The sequence below is a fragment of the Leguminivora glycinivorella genome, chromosome 16 (assembly GCF_023078275.1).
Source record: "Leguminivora glycinivorella isolate SPB_JAAS2020 chromosome 16, LegGlyc_1.1, whole genome shotgun sequence".
NCBI lineage: Eukaryota > Metazoa > Arthropoda > Insecta > Lepidoptera > Tortricidae > Leguminivora > Leguminivora glycinivorella.
This window is the reverse complement of record NC_062986.1, coordinates 16,570,738-16,589,692: the sequence shown is the minus strand read 5'-3', so window position 1 is coordinate 16,589,692 and position 18,955 is coordinate 16,570,738. Positions and strand designations below refer to the sequence as shown.

The following is an 18,955-nucleotide window of genomic DNA, read 5'->3' as shown; positions in this document are numbered from 1 at the left end:
TTTGCAGTAAGATAAAAACACTAGTTAAAAAGATTAGGACACACTTAGAAAAGAGTCGAACACAAAAGGCCTAATAGCCTTACACACTATCCGTAATTAAGTCAATGTGGTTTGGTAAAAAAATCACTAAACAGGTAAAAAATCACTGAATCAGGTAAGTTGCATGAGGGTAATTCCGAAAGTCGTCTAATTTCGAAAGTCGCACGAAAATGTAGTACTTAGTAGTAGTAGCTCTTTATTGTACAAAAACACATTAAAATTAACATACATTGAAAATCACCATTATTTCCATCACATCAAGATTCCAGATTATTACCAGATCATTTCTGTCATTCGGAATTACCCTAATGCACCTTACTACTTCATCGTACGGATTTTTAAAAAAGGTCTATTTTAATATCCTTTTAAATAGCTGGTTTCAGACTTCAGAGGATAAAATGTTAGTTTGATATTGTTAAGCTTAAGGATGAATGCTTATGTTAGTTTGAACTTAAAAAACACTTAAAAAACATCATGAAACACTATTTTACACTAAAACTAAAACTATATCACGTCTATAAAAGCTATCACTTGTGGACCTATTCCTCTAACACAGAGTTTAGCTGATGATGGTACTTCTCCACATAGACCTTCTCAGGGTCATATTTGTCGAGTAGCGCCTCCCACGCTCCAGGGTTCTCCTTGATGAGGTGGTGGATCACTTTGCGCATGGCTCCTTTCTGTGCGATGGTGCATTTGGAGCAGCCGGTTTGTAGGGCGTCGGTGATGTGTGCTGGAAATTATATATATTATGAATGCAGCTTATTGCGAGGAATGGATAACGAACGGAACTCTACATTGAGCATTGAGCAACGCGGGATATACTCTTGGCCGTTTCTTATTCACGGGTGAAAGAGTAATTATTTGTTTTACAAGGGGACACAGTTGTTTAATGCACGTGCCAATATTGATATCTAAGCAAGCCAAAGATTTCAAAAAGTGGAATCTTGAGCGTTGACACGAAGGTAAAACAAACTTTTCCACCTAGTGAAACACACATTTTTTCACCACACCAACACGAACAAAATACTGACTATAAAACATCAAACTAAATCAAATCCATCAATTTATTCAATATTTATGATTCAAAATTATCATTTATAGGCAAATTCTACCAGCCAGCTTAAGACATCAAGTTAAAATTTGTATGAACCTGCTTTGAATTCTTGTGGATAAAATGCAATTTCGCTATCTGTTTTCGAATAGCAAGTAAAGCCTTTACCAGCTGTATGGTGTGGTGAAAAAATACAAAGGGTACCATTACTCGATTTGCAAGTCCAGTGTTTGAAATTGAATTAAATTAATTATAAGGTTTAAATAAGTGTAGAAGTATCAATTAGACAGGCAGACAGATAAATTATCGCAATTATAATATTCATCGAATTGATTTAAACTGAATATTTTTCTGTGGATTTGCTTTTTTCATGCGTGCATAAAAACGTGCTCCCCCTTTTTTTAAAAAATGAATAAATTGCCCTATAGAATAGAAATATATTTTTTGTATGGTATAGACGCAAACGAGCAGACGTCAGGTCGCCTGATGGTAAGCGATCACTGCCAATGGACATCCGAAACACCAGAAGTGTAAGAGGTGCGTAGGGGAACTTCGGGAAACATGACCCGGTGGGAGACTTGAAACAAAAGAAGTGTGTCAAAATGAAAAAAAAAAAAAAAAACTTTTTTAAAGCTTACCTTTAAGAAGCTTGCCCTCTGGCGTGCATTTGCCCTTCTCCAGCACACACCTGACGTATGCGGCCATCAGCCTCTTATTCCCGATAATGGCGTCGATGTCCAAGGAGTCGTACTTTTCTGTATACTTCTCATTCTCCGATATCTCTCCCAATACTAGTGTGAAAAGGACGGCGATAGTAAAGATGAGGGACTTCATTCTGCAAAAAAAGCTATTTTGAGTAAAATTGAGCAAATCAAAATGTGAAGCCTGCTTGGGACCGATTTTTGAATCTCGAACGCATGAATTCTCCGTTCGAAAGTCTGTGGAAAACGACGTAATGCCACAGTATAATAAAGAGTACTATCGTACAGTATGGCCACTCCCGCTCCCCGCTGAAAGTGCCGCCCACCCCCTCTCGGTTATCTCACAGTTACCGCCTGTCAAAAACGCGAACAGTCGACCTGTCATATTTCACTCATACAAGCATAGTACGCGTTCACCTACACGAGCTTAGACTGTGTGCTAGGAACGCGTCTCTTTCATATATTTGATCGCCAGTGTCCGAGGTGTGGTATTGCTATGACTTTCGAACGGCGAATTCATGCGTTCGACATTCAAAAATCGGTCCCCCGACCTGAAATACTTATACTCCGTTTCTTTTAAGATTAGAATTATCTGTCAAACGGGTAAACGAAGAAGCAGTGGTCGTAAAAATTCCTTCTTCGATTTCGGCCGATACCACTGATTTCTCGGAACTTATGTTCTTCTGTTTAAAAATAGAGCATAGTGAGAGAACTCTGCCTCTTTAGGTTTTTTAATGTACAACCTTTCCATGAAAAATTGCACACACAATTTTTTAAAATTCTTAGCTTTCCATCTTACAATATAAATTAATCAAAGTTATGTTTCTTATCTGTTCACAACGCTGAGTAATGTATGTGTTATAAAACATGATAATAAATAAGAGATATTTATTAACTCGTATTCACTGTTCGATCCGCAGAATGTGCCCGATAAAAAACCTTATATCTCGTTCTTGACAGGTCTCTCTAATGCTAAAAAAAACGAAGTATATATGACTATTGTCACGAGGGAGCTGTCATTCTGGTGTATCGGGTGACAGTTCAGTATAATATGGAGAAAATAGTTCTAATGAAATTCCGCAACGTGGCGCGTAGTCATTTGTGTCTGGTCAGGCTTTATGAGGGGCTTGACCTAGAGCTAATTTGACCTTTTTTCCCTTTTTTCCATAGATTCAAAAGAATAGTTTTGGAACCCTTGGTCCTCGTAGATATAATTATTTTTAAAAACCGGGACTTAATCGCGTATAACTACATATTAAACTGACACATCCACATGGAATCCTGTCATTAATAAGTGTAAGCCGAAAATAATATCGACAGTCGTTAAATCGAATATCGTCAGTGTTGTATGTCGACAGAGTAACATCCCTAGTGCGCAAACAGTTCAAGTTGATAATCAAAACCAAGTGCAGGTAGTTCGAAAAACTCGCGCGGCTGTCAGAAGGTGTTGATGTCATTTCAAGCCAGTCTTCTCCGAGACCACGGGGACAACGCCGTCCTTGAAACGTTGGAGGTCAGTTTAATATGTAGTTATACGCGATTAAGTCCCGGTTTTTAAAAATAATTATGTGTAATAATCGTGAAAGTTTAAATCAGTGCCTCGTAGATATATTTGATAACTGGTTTTGTATGAGGAAAAATAATTCTTCCTAGCTAACTGGGTTATGAAAGAGAATGTTTTATTTCTTCGTAGAAAACTATTCTTTTTTGCAGTTTTCTACGAAGAATGTTTATTCTTCTTTGTTTACCCGGTTATGAAATAAGATTTTTTTTCCTCGTAGATGACCATTATTTTTTACAGGTTTCTATTTTAAGCTTGGAGGGGATGGAATAATGGTTTTTGTGGAAAAAAATCCCATTTCAAAACCGGGTGAGCCAAGAAGAAAAAACAATCTTTATAGAAAATTGCAAAAAATAATGGTTTTCTACGAGGAAAAAAAATCCCATTTCATAACCGGGTAAGCAAAGAAGAAAAAAAAATTCTTCGTAGAAAACTGCAAAAAATATTGGGTGGTAAAAAAAAACCTATTTCATAACCCAGTTAGCTAGGAAGAATTATTTTTGGTTATCTACGAGGAACAAGGGTTTTGGATTTCATTTGTCTGCCAGACCCGCGTTACAGTTTCTCCTGAAAATCGCCTGCTGAGAGTGTTTTGTCGAATGTAACAAAATTTCCTGGATGGACTTATTGCTGTTTCACCTTTTGAAATATTTTCCTTAGTTACATTTCATCATTAGCACGACAATTGAACCATTACGACACAAAAAAAACAATGACTATTTACAATGCACGAAACTAAGTACTTGATTGTTAATAACCTGATCTCAATAAATGTCAGGGAAAATTTTTATCAATTGTTCTCAGAATCGCGTGCCTACCTTCAACCTGTGTCCAAGACCTACTGATAACAATGGCTCATTTTGATCGATATTAAATTGTGTTTTGAGCTTCAAAATTACATGGATAATTATGAACGAAGTCATCAGAATCAAGTATTATAGATAGAGAGTTACTGTCAAAGTAAAATGTGCAATCACAGTGCGTAGACTGCGACTGCGTCACAAAACTGACAGTGAGTTAATTTTTGTTAACAACTTACGCTAATTGGGGGTCCCAAATTCTGAAAATGCCCGTAAAAAGGCGTTCTATAAAAATACACCGATGAAATTGACGTTATGATTCTTATTATATCACGTACCTGTTCATGATTGCCTTAAAAAAAGGCTAAGTTTGAGCTACTTACTTAATTATGATGAATTTTTAAGACGTTTAAAATGAATATGTATTTTTTTAGTTGGTAAACGCAAATGTATGCTCTTTGTATTTTTTTTCTATTTTAGGATCTCCCCAAACATATCGACGCGGAATGAGGAGGCACACATACATTTATTTTTGTTTCGCCAGGCAACGCCTGTGCAAGTGTCTAGGCATGTCGCTGTCATTTATACAACATGTTTCCGGTACCACTCAAAACCTAAGACACCCCAACTGATTTTTATTTTTTTAAACTCATCTAGAGTATTCGTATTTAAATCTGATGTTTACTTTTTTTTAATTTAATTTTTAATTCTCTGTACAGCTCTACTCGACTTTTAACTCTTGGTGTTTTTAACTCTACGCTCAATAAAATAATTGCTAATTACCATCATACACCTTAAAACTATTTATTTGTGTACGTTACTGCAACTACATAAGGTTGACCAATAGACAGCTAAGATGTCACTCTAAAACACTTTAAAGCTTTGTCACAGTAAACTTCAAATTGGACAGGTAATCGCGGTAAGCAAATTTAAACCCAACATTCAAAATGACAAGGTTGTAATTAGGTACGAGTTCAATTTGTTATGACTTATGATAAACATTAAGATTAAACTGACAAACAACGTCAAACTCGTAACGGAAAAAGTATCGTCCAAGTAACCAGCCAGTATTAATACCCCTAAATACTGAAAAAGGTAAGCAACCTCTAGCAATGCGATATACACAATGTCGCATTAAGAATACAATAGAATGGGCACGTAAAAAATAACTAATAATACAAATTAAACAAAAAATATTACCCCCATCAAGATACAGCTCAATCGATTCTACTCTCGATTCTGAACAGTTTTCAGGTTTTTAGTGTTAAGTGAAACACGGTGTATGTGAGAGAGGGAAAAAACATATAATCTTCTCGCTCTCACGTATGGACTAATATGGTGGCGCCATCTGTCATAATCATAGTGTGCCTCCTCATTGGCGTGATCATGCGTTCAGCGGATACGAGTACATACGGCTGTGTTCAGCGGCGACGACGCGTACAATAAGCGTTTTCATACTAACAAGCGTGACCTTATGGTCGGGTAGAGCCAAATCCGCGTCGATAGGTTTGGGCAGATACTTACACTGCGTTTGATATACTGTACTTGTTATAAACGATAAATATACTAAAGTACTGTATTAAGAGAAAAAGGTAAATAGCGCGTGAGTTCAGTGAACGCGCACATAAATTTATTCCTAATGCGATTTTGCAACGAATTGTAAATAAAAAATATCTTGTATTTATGCAATAAATATTTTTTTTTATTGATTTTAACACATCATTACACAAGCGAGCGAACATTATTAAGTACAATATTGCATAAATACTAATTAAAATATCTTTGTTTGCAGGTAAGTTGCTGACATATTCGTACACGAAAAATATTAGGCATATAGTATCATCATCGGTAAGTATACAGAAAAACACAGGTCATCAAACTATTCCACGCTATATTTCATTGCAATCCTTCGTCTGAATTGCAATAAAATTCGTACGTAGCGCACGATAATTTCCTGATTTTCAAAAATAGCAAGCTAATGAATTATAAGTATAAAACTACTTACCTGGATCAATGAAATAATATTCAAAATAATAAAATTGAAAAGACCCCGTGCTCCAAAGTTGTAGCTCTCGACGCACCAATTAAAAAAAAATAAGATAAAAAGACAAGATTCTTAATAAAAAGATAAGATTGTTCACAGTAACTATGTATCCGAGAGACCAAAGATAACTGTGATCTCAATTGATAATCATTGCGTTTTATAACGACTGAGATCTATTGCTGACTTCAGGTGGCGCAATATGGTGATTTCTTGTAGTTTTCTTTGTTTCAGAGTTTAATAGCTTAGGTCATTGATACTCGGAGACAGTTGACTTGATTAGTTACTTGCATCATATTGTACCAGTAGTGGAGATGACAAGCGCGAAGAACTGATATCTCTTACTCCCATTTTCGCGTTTGTTTCATATGTTTGTAATCACAGGTCATGTCAGTTTTACAAATAATACAAGACAACATGAGCGAAAAGTAACTAAAACACATCTCGGACACTGGCGATGAAATATATGAAAAATGCGCGTTCCTGGCACACATTCTAAGCTCGTGTAGGTGAACGCGTACAATGCTTGTATGAGTGAGATGTGACAGGTTGACTGTTCGCGTTTTTGACCGGCGGAAACTGTGAGGTAACCAAGAGGGGGTGGTCGGCGCTTTCAGCGGGGAGCGGGAGTGGCCATACCGTACGATAGTACTCTTTATTATACTGTGCCTAAAATCTCCTTTACCGGCTAACTAAAGCACGTTATGCCAGGGGCGGCTCACTCCGCGATTCTATCGCTGCGCTACATTTACATGACGGGGGCCGCAATAGGCTTGTGCCGTTTCGTTCGTTGATCGGAGCGCTCCGATCTCGTTCAATCGCTCCCATGAACTAGTTCGCTCTTTTAGGTTTTTTGCTCATTTAGTTCAGCCAGACCAGCGATCACTGCGGTCGGAAAGATCAGAACGAATGGGACCGAATAGTGTCAAAATTATACGAATAGTCCACAGATAGTAACATACCGGGCCGAAAGGTTGTAAGTAACCGAAGTTTAATATGAAAACTTGACTTTTTTTGTTGCTCTGCTAAGTAGCTCTCGCTCTCGGTCGGCGCAGTCACACATTCGTTCTAGATCCAAACCGCTCGCGCTCGCCGATCCTATACTGAACTAAATGAGCAAAGACCGATTCTCAGACCACGGAAAGATTCATTCATTTCGGTCATTGATGGGATTTTATTCCTAACAGTTCATAGTTCGTGAACGACACAAGCCTAGGCCGCAAGTTCGCGGCCCATTCAATGGTGAATTCAATGTCGGCTGGTCGCGTGCGGTCCGTTTGTTAATGTAGGTATATGAATTTGCGAATGGCGACATTGTGTGAATATCAAAGGGAGTGAGCCTTCTGTACTTGTACTATTATGTATTCTGTGGCTATGCTTGAAAATACATATTCTAGTACTAACCTCTCCTTTTGACCCAATCAATGGTTAGTAGCTTGGTTAGCACTAGCAGTCATACAGTTCTTTAAGACAACTTGTAGGTTAGGTGTTTATATTTTTTGTAACAAACTCAGAACCCATTATTTTAGTGAAGGCAGTCAGTATGTTATCACCAGAAAACATTCGTAGGACTAATAAAAATTCTGAATATTTTTAAATTTTTGTGAAGTTATCAATTTTCAAGTTTTATTAATCTTTCATTTAGAACTGAGTACCTTCTTAAAAACTTCCTTTTTAACCCCCGACGCAAAAACTACGGGGTGTTATAAGTTTGACGTGTCTGTCTGTGTGTCTGTTTGTCTGTCTGTCTGTCTGTCTGTCTGTGTGTGTATGTCTGTCTGTAGCATCGTAGCTTCCGAACGCATGAACCGATTTAGATTTAGTTTTTTTGGTGTGTTCTTAGCCAAGTTTCATGGAAATCGGTCTACTATGTCGCGGACGGGGTTTTTTTCAAAATTTTAATTTTGGGGTTAGGTTATTAGGAACGTACACACGTGAAGATGAGATCCCAGACAGCAGACACAATGACATCTGCCAAGTTAAGTCAGTTACTTGCATCGTGTAAACGCAGCCTAAGCCTCCTTAGGGCCTGCATTTCCACTGGCATTGCGATTATGGTTATTTTATAATAAGCCTTGCGGCCGTGACCCGCCACAATATAGGGCAGAAAGAAAATGCTATTCTAAGAACTGGGAGAATAACTTCAGCAGAGTGAGATTTTAGCTTTTTTACCTTTTATTTTATGCTTCAAAGGTTGGGCTACGGACAATCTTAGGCTCCCCACAGACAGTCTTAAAAATTCATAATCTTAAAAAAAACTTGTATGCAATCTGACAGTTCAAACTGACACTGACAAGACACTGACAGATCTGAACTGTCAGATTGCATACAAGTTTTTTTTAAGATTATGAATTTTTAAGACTGTCTGTGGGGAGCCTTAGAAGTACATTTAAAGGGGTTCCACACGGTTTTTATCGATTTTTGACAAGTTTTGAGTTGAACTACAAAATTGCACTATAGGTAGAACTATAAGACAAAAACGGCCATCGGTTCTTCAATCTTTTATCTCTCTCTATTCGTAAGAGCGATATTTTGAAAAAAAAAAACTTATGATTTTTTAAACATTGTCTAAAAATACACTTTTAACGAAATTTGACTTTAGTGGAGGGTGTTACTTACATGAAATCGACATGTTTGGATTTACCTTTGACTTTTCTAAAAATTCAAGAGAGATTTTTATTTTAAACTAGTTATAATAAAAGTTATGGCCAAAAAACCAGTTTTTGACTCTTAAATTGTTCAAATTTGATGCCAAATGTCACAGAAACAATGAGCTGTGAAGTAATTATGAGATACTATTTTGTTTAAAGACGATGCCATATGATAGGCTTTAGAAACTATCATTAATATCAATGGATTCAAATCGAAGGTCATTGGCGCAGGGAACGCCTTTAAGGTTTTAAAAGGATGCAATATCTTATACAGATGTAGTGCGAAAAGGGTTTCCTTCGGAAACGTTCGTATTTGTCATGCTAGTTCAGTCAATGTCAGTACATCTTGTACTGACATTGACTGAACTAGCATGACACGTTCGTACGTTTCCGGAACAATACGAAGGCAACTCTTTTCGGACTACATCTGTACTTAAATTAACTTTTTACTTTTTAAGTTGATTAGTCAAAAAACCGGCCAAGCACGAGTCGGACAAGCCTGCTATTGCTTTACCTGTATCAACACGTCATTAATATTAATTTTAGCTTATTAATTTTAGGGCCACTTGCACCGCCCGCTTAACTCAAGGTTAGTGGGATGTCAACTGTCAAACTCCATATAAAATGGTGGGTTAACCTAACCCTCCATTTTCGGTGGTGCAAGTGATCCTTAAAGTGTTTTAATTTAATTGAGACTTGAACCCACGACCTCCGGATCACTAATCAAGCGCTCTGTCAACTAAGCCACCAATACCAGTATAACAAACCAAATCCAGAGGCCATGAGTTCAAATCTCACCTAAGGAAGTAATTTTGCTACTTGTGAATAAATTCTAAGGTATCTTATTATTATTAGTAGACTTATTGTTTGGTAAAAAATAAGTAAACTCCCAGTAGAGTTTGAACACTATAACTGGCCCTGTGTTACTATTGGTGGGATGTACCTGTAATTGGCATTTTGTAACCTAATTCAGTTAACCTTGCTGTATTAATAGCTGTCATATAATATACATAATCACGCTTGTATCCCATAAAGGGGTAGGCAGAGCACATGAACTACTCAAGTTTCGGTGCCACTCTTGGCAAAAAGGGGTTGAAAGAAATCCAAATTGTGACATTGCAGTGACAGGTTGCCAGCCTCTCGCCTACGCCACAATTTAACCCATATCCCACAGTCGACTTCTGCGACACCCACGGGAAAAAAGGGGGTGGTGAAATTCTTCCCGTCACGAACAATAACAAATAAATAAAATGTGAAGGTCTTAGATGTTACAATGAAGTCAGATTACAAGTAGACAGTATATACTTTCCTTAATGTAATTAGAGATAATTTGCAGCGCATTACTGAGCTGCGATGATTTAATATAGTACGATCGATATTCCATTACAAGCCCACAATAAAAGCGGCAAAGGCAGTATTTTGATATCAAAATGACGTTTTTAGGGTTCCGTAGTCAACTAGGAACCCTTATAGTTTCGCCATGTCTGTCTGTCCGTCCGTCCGTCCGTCCGTCCGTCCGTCCGTCCGTCTGTCCGTCCGTCCGTCCGTCCGTCCGTCCGCGGATAATCTCAGTAACCGTTAGCACTAGAAAGCTGAAATTTGGTACCAATATGTATATCAATCACGCCAACAAAGTGCAAAAATAAAAAATGGAAAAAAATGTTTTATTAGGGTACCCTCCCTACATGTAAAATGGGGGCTGATATTTTTTTTCATTCCAACTCCAACGTCTGATATATTGTTGGATAGGTATTTAAAAATGAAGAAGGGTTTTCTAAGATTGTTTTTTGATAATATTAATATTTTCGGAAATAATCGCTCCTAAAGGAAGAAAAAGTGCGTCCCCCCCCCCCTCTAACTTTTGAACCATATGTTTAAAAATTATGAAAAAATCACAAAAGTAGAACTTTATAAATACTTTCTAGAAAAATTGTTTTGAACTTGATATGTCCAGTAGTTTTTGAGAAAAATACAGAAAACTACGGAACCCTACACTGAGCGTGGCCCGACACGCTCTTGGCCGGTTTTTTTTACTATGCATGCTATATGTACCGGTATATAGGTAAAGGCATAGGTACTATTAATACATGATTTATGAATAGGTATAAATGGGTATTATTTGAGCAGTTATAAAACATTTACATACATACATACATACAATCACGCCTGTATGGATGTGATCACGTGTATGTATAAATGGGTAGACAAAGCACATGAAACTACTCAAGATTCAGTGCTACTCTTGGCAATTAAGGGGTGAGTGGCAAAACAGTCTAAACCGTAATCTCCTCACCAAAATCGATAAGGTACAGCAGGGCAAATCCCGACTGATTTTTTTCCTGTTTTACAATGTTTGCATTATTAAATGAGTGTCCACCGGTTATGTATAGTAGGCGTGTTCAGTGAATATTATGTAGAACTCAACATTACACTGTAATAATGGAAAAAATGGATTAGTTACAATTGCCCCCCAGTAGAGATTTCCACCCTGTACCTTAGTAATGTAAAATCGGCTACGTGAGCCACATGCGAGCACATGAACGTACTCAACAACGGAGTTAAAACAGTCTCCATGGTCGGTTTCTGCCGGAAGAGGAGAGAGAGAGTAATGTACTGTTTCTCTTTGTACTGTGGTTGTTCTATCGTGTCCCACAAAGGTCGGTCATAATGGACCGCTAATAGTGGAAGGGTGCAGGAATCGCATGACGAAATACCTTACCTGACCTATAAAGTAAGCAAGGTCGGGGTCAGGCCCTGTAGCCGAATGGCATTTCTACGACGCGTAACGAAAACGAAACGCCGCGAAACGTAGTTTGGCTCGTCGCGCCAATACGCAAGAGTGATAGAGATAGATATCTACGAGCGTTTCGTTTCGTAAGCGTTTGTGCATTCGGCTACGCACGGGTAAGTAGTGAGTAGTGACCATTTCGCGATTAGATGTTTTGCTTACTTAAAGTAACTAGAAGGTTCAAGAGTCAGGGATTATTACGTTGCAAAAGTACATACCTACTTATTTGTTCGTTTATGAATGTTACTTTCGTTTCTTCGCGAAATATGTTGCGACGGAATTGTATTTTGATCTAATAGCGAACCGATCAACCTTTCCCACACACAGGATTAAATAACACTTTTTAAAAATCTATTTACCTATTATAAGCCAATTCATGTTAAATGAAGTACCTGGGCGACCGAGCTTCGCTCGGTGTTCTATTTTATTTCTTGTGTTTTTTACATCACAGACCTACCACTACCTTATAAATAGTACTGAGATAACGGAAGAAGCTTAAAATTCGTAATAATAATTAAAAAAAACACTTAATGAATACGTAACTTTTGTCACCCGCGAATCATAAGATTCATAAGTTAGTCATTGATGTTTGTTATTTCGTATCCTTGACCTGTGTCGCCATCTAGTTTTATCATAAATAGTACTTAAATCGAGCGAAAGAATTCTGTCTTAACAACTCAACTACTCCACACGAGATGGCGCGCGTTTTGCCACGAAAAATCAAATAGAGATGGCGGTATGTGCCTATTATTTCCGGATAATTCTAGAATGTAATAGCACATCTGTTTGAAGTATTGAGTTATAAAATAGTACTGAGATAATAGAAGAAGCTTAAAATTCGTAATAATAATTAAAACACTTAATGAATACGTAAGTGTTGTCACCCGCGAATCATAAAATTCATAAGTTAGTCAAAGTTTGTTATTTTGTATCCTTGACCTGTGTCGCCATCTAGTTTTATCATAAATAGTACTTACATCGACCGAAAGAATTCTTTCTTAACAACACAACTACTCCACACGAGATGGCGCGCGTTACACCACAAAAGCTCAAATAGTGAATTTTTCTATTTGTGTTAAGTATTCTTTTCATTAATATGAAATGACTTGAAAAAATTATAACACCTTGCCCGCGAATTATCACCCGCGAATCATAAGATTCATAAGTTAGTCATTGATGTTTGTTATTTCGTATCCTTGACCTGTGTCGCCATCTAGTGTTATCATAAATAGTACTTAAATCGAGCGAAAGAATTCTGTCTTAACAACTCAACTACTCCACACGAGATGGCGCGCGTTTTGCCACGAAAGCTCAAATAGAGATGGCGGTATGTGCCTATTATTTCCGGATAATTCTAGAATGTAATAGCACATCTGTTTGAAGTATTGAGTTATAAAATAGTACTGAGATAATAGAAGAAGCTTAAAATTCGTAATAATAATTAAAACACTTAATGAATACGTAAGTGTTGTCACCCGCGAATCATAAAATTCATAAGTTAGTCAAAGTTTGTTATTTTGTATCCTTGACCTGTGTCGCCATCTAGTTTTATCATAAATAGTACTTACATCGACCGAAAGAATTCTTTCTTAACAACACAACTACTCCACACGAGATGGCGCGCGTTACACCACAAAAGCTCAAATAGTGAATTTTTCTATTTGTGTTAAGTATTCTTTTCATTAATATGAAATGACTTGAAAAAATTATAACACCTTGCCCGCGAATTATAAGTTACTTAATGTTTGTTGTTTCGTATACGACGCCTTGATCTGTGTCGCCATCTAGTCTTTATAATAAATAGTACTTACATCGACCGAAATAATTCTGTCTTAACAATACAACTACTGCACACGAGATGGCGCGCGAAGAAAAACGCATGAAAACTCGAAAATTCGCGTTTTCCGGGACCTAAGGATAAGCTAGATCGATTTTTCACCTCCGAAAACCCCCACATAACAAATTTCAGCGAAATCGTTAGAGCGGTTTCCGAGATCGTCGGTATGTATAAATAAATAAACAAATAAATAAATAAATAAATAAATAAATATACAAGAATTGCTCGTTTAAAAGTATAAGATTAATTGTCGGCTTGAACAATGATGAAACTTCCTAAACAGTCAAATTTTGCGAACGCTTTAATAACAATTGATGACAGGCGGTTCAGTGCATCAACCTTAAGATCGTTAGGTCAAAGCCACAAACAAAAGCTATTGTAAGCGAGGCATTCTTTACTTTGCCGCAGTTATATCGATTTAATTTGTAAAACGCCTGTCAATTTTCTACAAGCAATTCGGCAACGTAACAAAATCTCAGTCCTTCGTAATATCAAGGTAATTTTGAGGTTTTGAACACCTCGTCCACCTGGCGACTTCTGCTGCACTTAGTAATTTCTACGTGTTTTTCGCTTGATAAGACAAAATTCGCACGAAGCGCTTTGCTTCTTTTCTTGTGCGCACTGCCAAAAAGTGGAATTCCTTGCCGGCGGCTAAATTTCCGAGCTCATATTTAACCCGGCGACCTTCAAATCAAGGGTGAACAGGCATCTTCTGGGCGAGCTCACTCCATCGTAGGTCACGTCTTTGCCTTTGGCTAGTCTGTGGCCAAGAGGAAGCCCATTCATAACAACAAATAAAAAAAATGTTTTCAATTTCAATTTCAATTTATTTCTTCATAACGAAAGTTACATGTCAATACATATTTACAAAAATTACAATTACATCCATCTTAGTAGCTATAGGTAAGTATAACAATTTTATAACAATCATATACAATTATTCTTATTCAAAAATTCTTCTATTGAATAGAAAGCTTCGTTTAATAAATATTCCTTGAGATTATTGATAAAAATATTATATGCAAGTTCAGTAGATTTAAGATTATTGGGCAAACGATTATATAGTCTCGGACCAATGTACCACACACATTGTTCGGACTTTTTAAGTCTGTGTCTGTTAGGGAGGAGATTACTTCCATTTCGGTAGTTAGGGCCACGCATTCTAAATAGATCGAGATTTTTACGAACTACTTTCATAATTTCTAATATGTATAGACTCGGAACAGTCATGTTGTAAGGTTAAAGTTCTCTCTTTTAATATAAAGTTATATATTCTACGGAGAGAAAGTTTCCATACAGTTTTCTCAAAGTGTCCTCCAGAAAGTTGTGAGAACGAGTGCAGTCTCGGCAAATTGAATAAAGTTGGAACATGTTTACGTAAACGTAAACGTTGGATATAAACATTCTGTTTTATACGCACAGCGAATGATTTTTAACTTTACCAAAGATCATAGATTAAAATAGAAGATCATACCATCCCATACATTAAAAAAAATATTCAGTCGAATTGAGAACTTCCTCCTTTTTTGAAGTCGGTTAATAACCTGACTACAAAATTAAAATTTTGAAAAAATCCCCGACCGCGACATAGTAGACCGATTTTCATGAAACATGGCTTAGAACGCTCCCGACTAACTCAGATTTCAGACAAAAGAAAAACTAAATTTAAATCGGTTCATTCGTTCGGAAGCTACTATGCCACAGACAGACACACACATAGACAGACAAACAAACAGACAGACAGACAGACACGTTAAATTTATAACACCCCGCCGTTTTTGCGTCGGGGGTTCAAAATGCGACCGCCTAAGAACGCGCATACACCACACCACACATAGATGGCGCCACAAAAAAAATGTCTTGTAGCCTTCGATTATACTTGTAGATGGCGTTAAGTGTCACTTTTGACATAGATTTATGGCTCGAAAGTGACACTTAACGCCAATTCTACAAGTAATCGATGGCAACAAGGCATTTTTATTTTTGTGACGGAAATAAGTCTATCTCGAAAGTGGCTGAAAAATAATCTTTAGCGGCCTGCTACTTGGTCGCCCAGGTACATTTCCACAGTGATACCAGTTCAATAAACAAACTATTCGACAAAAACAACTTTCAATAAGTAAATACCTCTATACCAAAACGTTACGAAACGAAATACCTTTGTGTCATGGAATATCTACAGATATAAGCTACCATCCACACTCATAAGACGCATGTGATGCGGCGCGCAACGGACGTCTCCGCCACGCCGCCTGAATGTAATTCGAAAAACGTCTCCTCAGTACATTTTGTATAGAAAGGACGTAAGACGCGCCCCCAGGCGGCGCGAGACACGCGACGCCTAAGTGGGGACGCTGCCTAAGATATCGGCAATTTTAATACCTCGAATGGTGCAATAGCACCGGCCACACCTTTGTTTATAATAATTCCGGGTAATTAAAAATAGGAATATATGCAGGCACGTATACTTTTTGTAAAACCGCCTAACGCCCACCAAGAAACTGCCCACTGTAAAGTCCGACTGTCTATTCCATACATTTTAAACACCTCCGGGGAAGTGTTCGGGCAACGGTAGAATGGTAAATTTTTCCAGTCGTTTCCAGGACGTTGTCTAGGGTTGCCACGTTTCTAATATTTTTGTTATTTTTCATTTTCGATTCAAAAAGATAAAGTATTTTTCTCCTCACTAGCTCGGAAACACGTGTTTTGTCCTTTAACACCAGCGGGTAAAAACGCATTTTATCCACTAGTGGGTAAAGTAATTTGACCTTGAATAAAGTCAAAATAACTGCTTTAAAACCGATAAATAAACTTTTTAACAAAAATAAAACCGCCTTCAAAAATAAGCGCGTTACAAAACACGGAGAAACTAAAAAGCAAAAAATAATAAACCTTTGAATTCAGATTTCTTATCGTATTGCAATAATCTAAACATCCAAATTATAAACAAATCAATTATTTTTGTAGTCGGTACCAGACCCTGTTCGTCGCTTTGCTATTGCCTGTTTGCCCCACCCAACCATACGCAGGCTGGCACCGACTCCAAAAATAATCTCACACTAATTATTCCATTTATTATGTATGGAAACGAAAAAAAAATATTCTCGAATTTAACAAAAAGCGATATACCTACAGGGTGGTTTCTGATGATAAACCTTACTGCGTGTTGAATTTAACGGAAAACAAAAAAACTTCACCAATAAGACAAAGGTGAAATTTTTTGTAAGTAGGTACCCAGCTCCTACTAGTCATTTAAGCTGATAATAATAATTTTGAGCATTGAAATTAGTAATGTTTTTAAAAATATGTTGAGAGGGGAACACTAAAGGTATAATCCCTCTCATTATTGAGTATTTTTTGAAAGAAAGTAGTTTTAGAAACAGACAGAGAGTAAGAAAGTACGGATAGTGAGAAAAGGATTTCCTTCATATTTTTCCGGAAACGTTCGTATTTGTCATGCTAGTTCAGTCAATGTCAGTACATTGTACGTTTCCGTCACAATACGAAGTCAAATCTTATCACACTACATCTGTAGTACCATCATCATCATCATCATTGGCCACGTCATCTATTGCAGATGATTGTTGCAGCGTCTTACTAGACTTACTAGTTATGTGTTGTGTGGCAACGTCTTCGGTGGCTAAAGAGACCTGTACCAGAGCAGCATCTTCTACCACAGCGATCGCAGACATGATCAGAGTTCAGAGGAGGGGGTCTGGCAGCGCGTAGTTTTTTCTGCCTGAGGCTTTCTAACCAATCCTCGTCATTCTTGTCTACCCCAGCTTTAAGATCACGGCGCCACTCTGGTCTCATGTCGGCCTTAGATTCCCAAACGTGAGGTTGAATATTAAAGCAGATCAGGTCCCTCTTGCAGCAATCCTTGAATCTAAGCTTAGGGCGTACCTGTACCTGTGCAATGTGACATTATCATGTGGTAACTTTTACTTGTCACGTCTGTAATCAGAAATATTTTGAACACTTTATATTGCACTGCATTGACAGCCCTAGGCGCTTGTCCTTAGGGACGGTCCAAACCGGAGAATACCGTATCATAAATAAACGCCATCTAACGGGAATTACGGGAGATGGCTTTCCAGATGGCCTCACCCTTTTTATAAGCTTTTATGGAGTACACTATGCATTTGCTGGGTCATATTCACTCTATACAGGATGTTGGAGGAGATTAGGGACCCATTTACACTGTGCGAGAACGCACATTCATTGCGGCTGCTGTATTGGACTGGTGTGCTGGATTCTATGTTAGTTGAATAGTTCGTAATGTAACTAGAATCGCATGCAACTTCGCGCGGCGTCTACACTACATAGGCCTTAAGGACGTCTCATATTTGTGTCGCTTATAAATTAAAATAGATATCATATATATATGAAAGAAAAACTCGCTTAACTTCAAACTTGGGTACTTAAATCCATTCTGCTTGGCTGCTTTATTAAAAATAGAAAAAATGTAATATGATCTGAAAGATAATCAACCTTATAACTGTTCTTTTTTTCCGAAAAATGGCTTATGTTTCAGAAACAGACAAAAAATAAAATTGAAACGGTAGTGGCTGGGCTGGGGTATAGGGCTGACCCTTTTAGTAATCTACGTTTTGTGTTGTTTTGAGCTGAAAATTGTAATATTTTGAAAATAAATAATAATTTGTATAATTTGAAAAATATATCGGGGTGTATTTTTCATTTGAATAAGTTATTTCTAGCAACGATTTAAATTTCAGCTTTTAATTAGGCGTACGGAACAACGGAGAAAAATATTTTTGCTCCTCTTTTGTTCTAAAACACAGAACCCTTGTAATTTGTAATGTAATATGATGATTTTATTAAAATTTCGGTACATTTTCAGATTCAGCAGTAACGAGAACAGTCGCTTGTAATGTTTCATTACATTTAACATTTTGTACCTTCCTATTATACAGGGTGTAACTTAAATCGTGAATGGAAACTTGTTTTTATTTCTCTATCAATAATTGACTCTTAAAACAGACTAGTTTTTTCTGATTTTTAACCGTTTCTTGTGGTCAATTTTTGATGTCATTGTGGTTTTAGGATTTTGCATAAAACATGACATGTTTCTATTCACGATTATGTACATAATTATGTATTTATTTATCTATAGGTAAGTATAGTATGTATTGTCGCCTAGTACCCATAGTACAAGCTTTGCTTAGTTTGGGGTTAGGTTAATCTGTGTAAGGTGTCCCCCAATATTTATTTTATTCAAGTTTCGCTTAGTGAATAACTTTTACCTAGAATTGATAAAGGGGCATTTTCAGAATTCGGGAACCCCCCCCCCCCATTAGCGTAAGTTGTTAACAAAAATTAAGTCTCTGTCAGTTTTGTGACGAAAATTAAGCATAAAATCTGTGTAAATATTTACTGTTTTCACATTCTGAATGTAGATTATCACTTAAAAGTTTATGCCCTGAGTCAAACATAACGTAACTTAAAAACCTAAAACCTAAAAA

At 37.1% G+C, this 18,955-nt stretch overlaps 2 protein-coding genes across 2 annotated transcripts in view; one reads left to right on the top strand and one right to left on the bottom strand.

Annotated features, from left to right (window-relative positions):
• The window catches only part of LOC125234411 (transient receptor potential cation channel trpm), a 448,945-nt gene that overhangs the window by 156,067 nt on the left and 273,923 nt on the right, over positions 1–18,955 (top strand).
• Positions 576–6,199, bottom strand: LOC125234415 (allergen Tha p 1-like). The gene is made up of 3 exons (XM_048140646.1): positions 6,161–6,199; positions 1,732–1,928; positions 576–772 (listed from the first exon to the last, which is right to left on the bottom strand). Exons 2-3 carry the CDS (start codon positions 1,925–1,927, stop codon positions 579–581), a joined length of 390 nt encoding a protein of 129 aa, XP_047996603.1. The 5' UTR covers position 1,928; positions 6,161–6,199; the 3' UTR covers positions 576–578.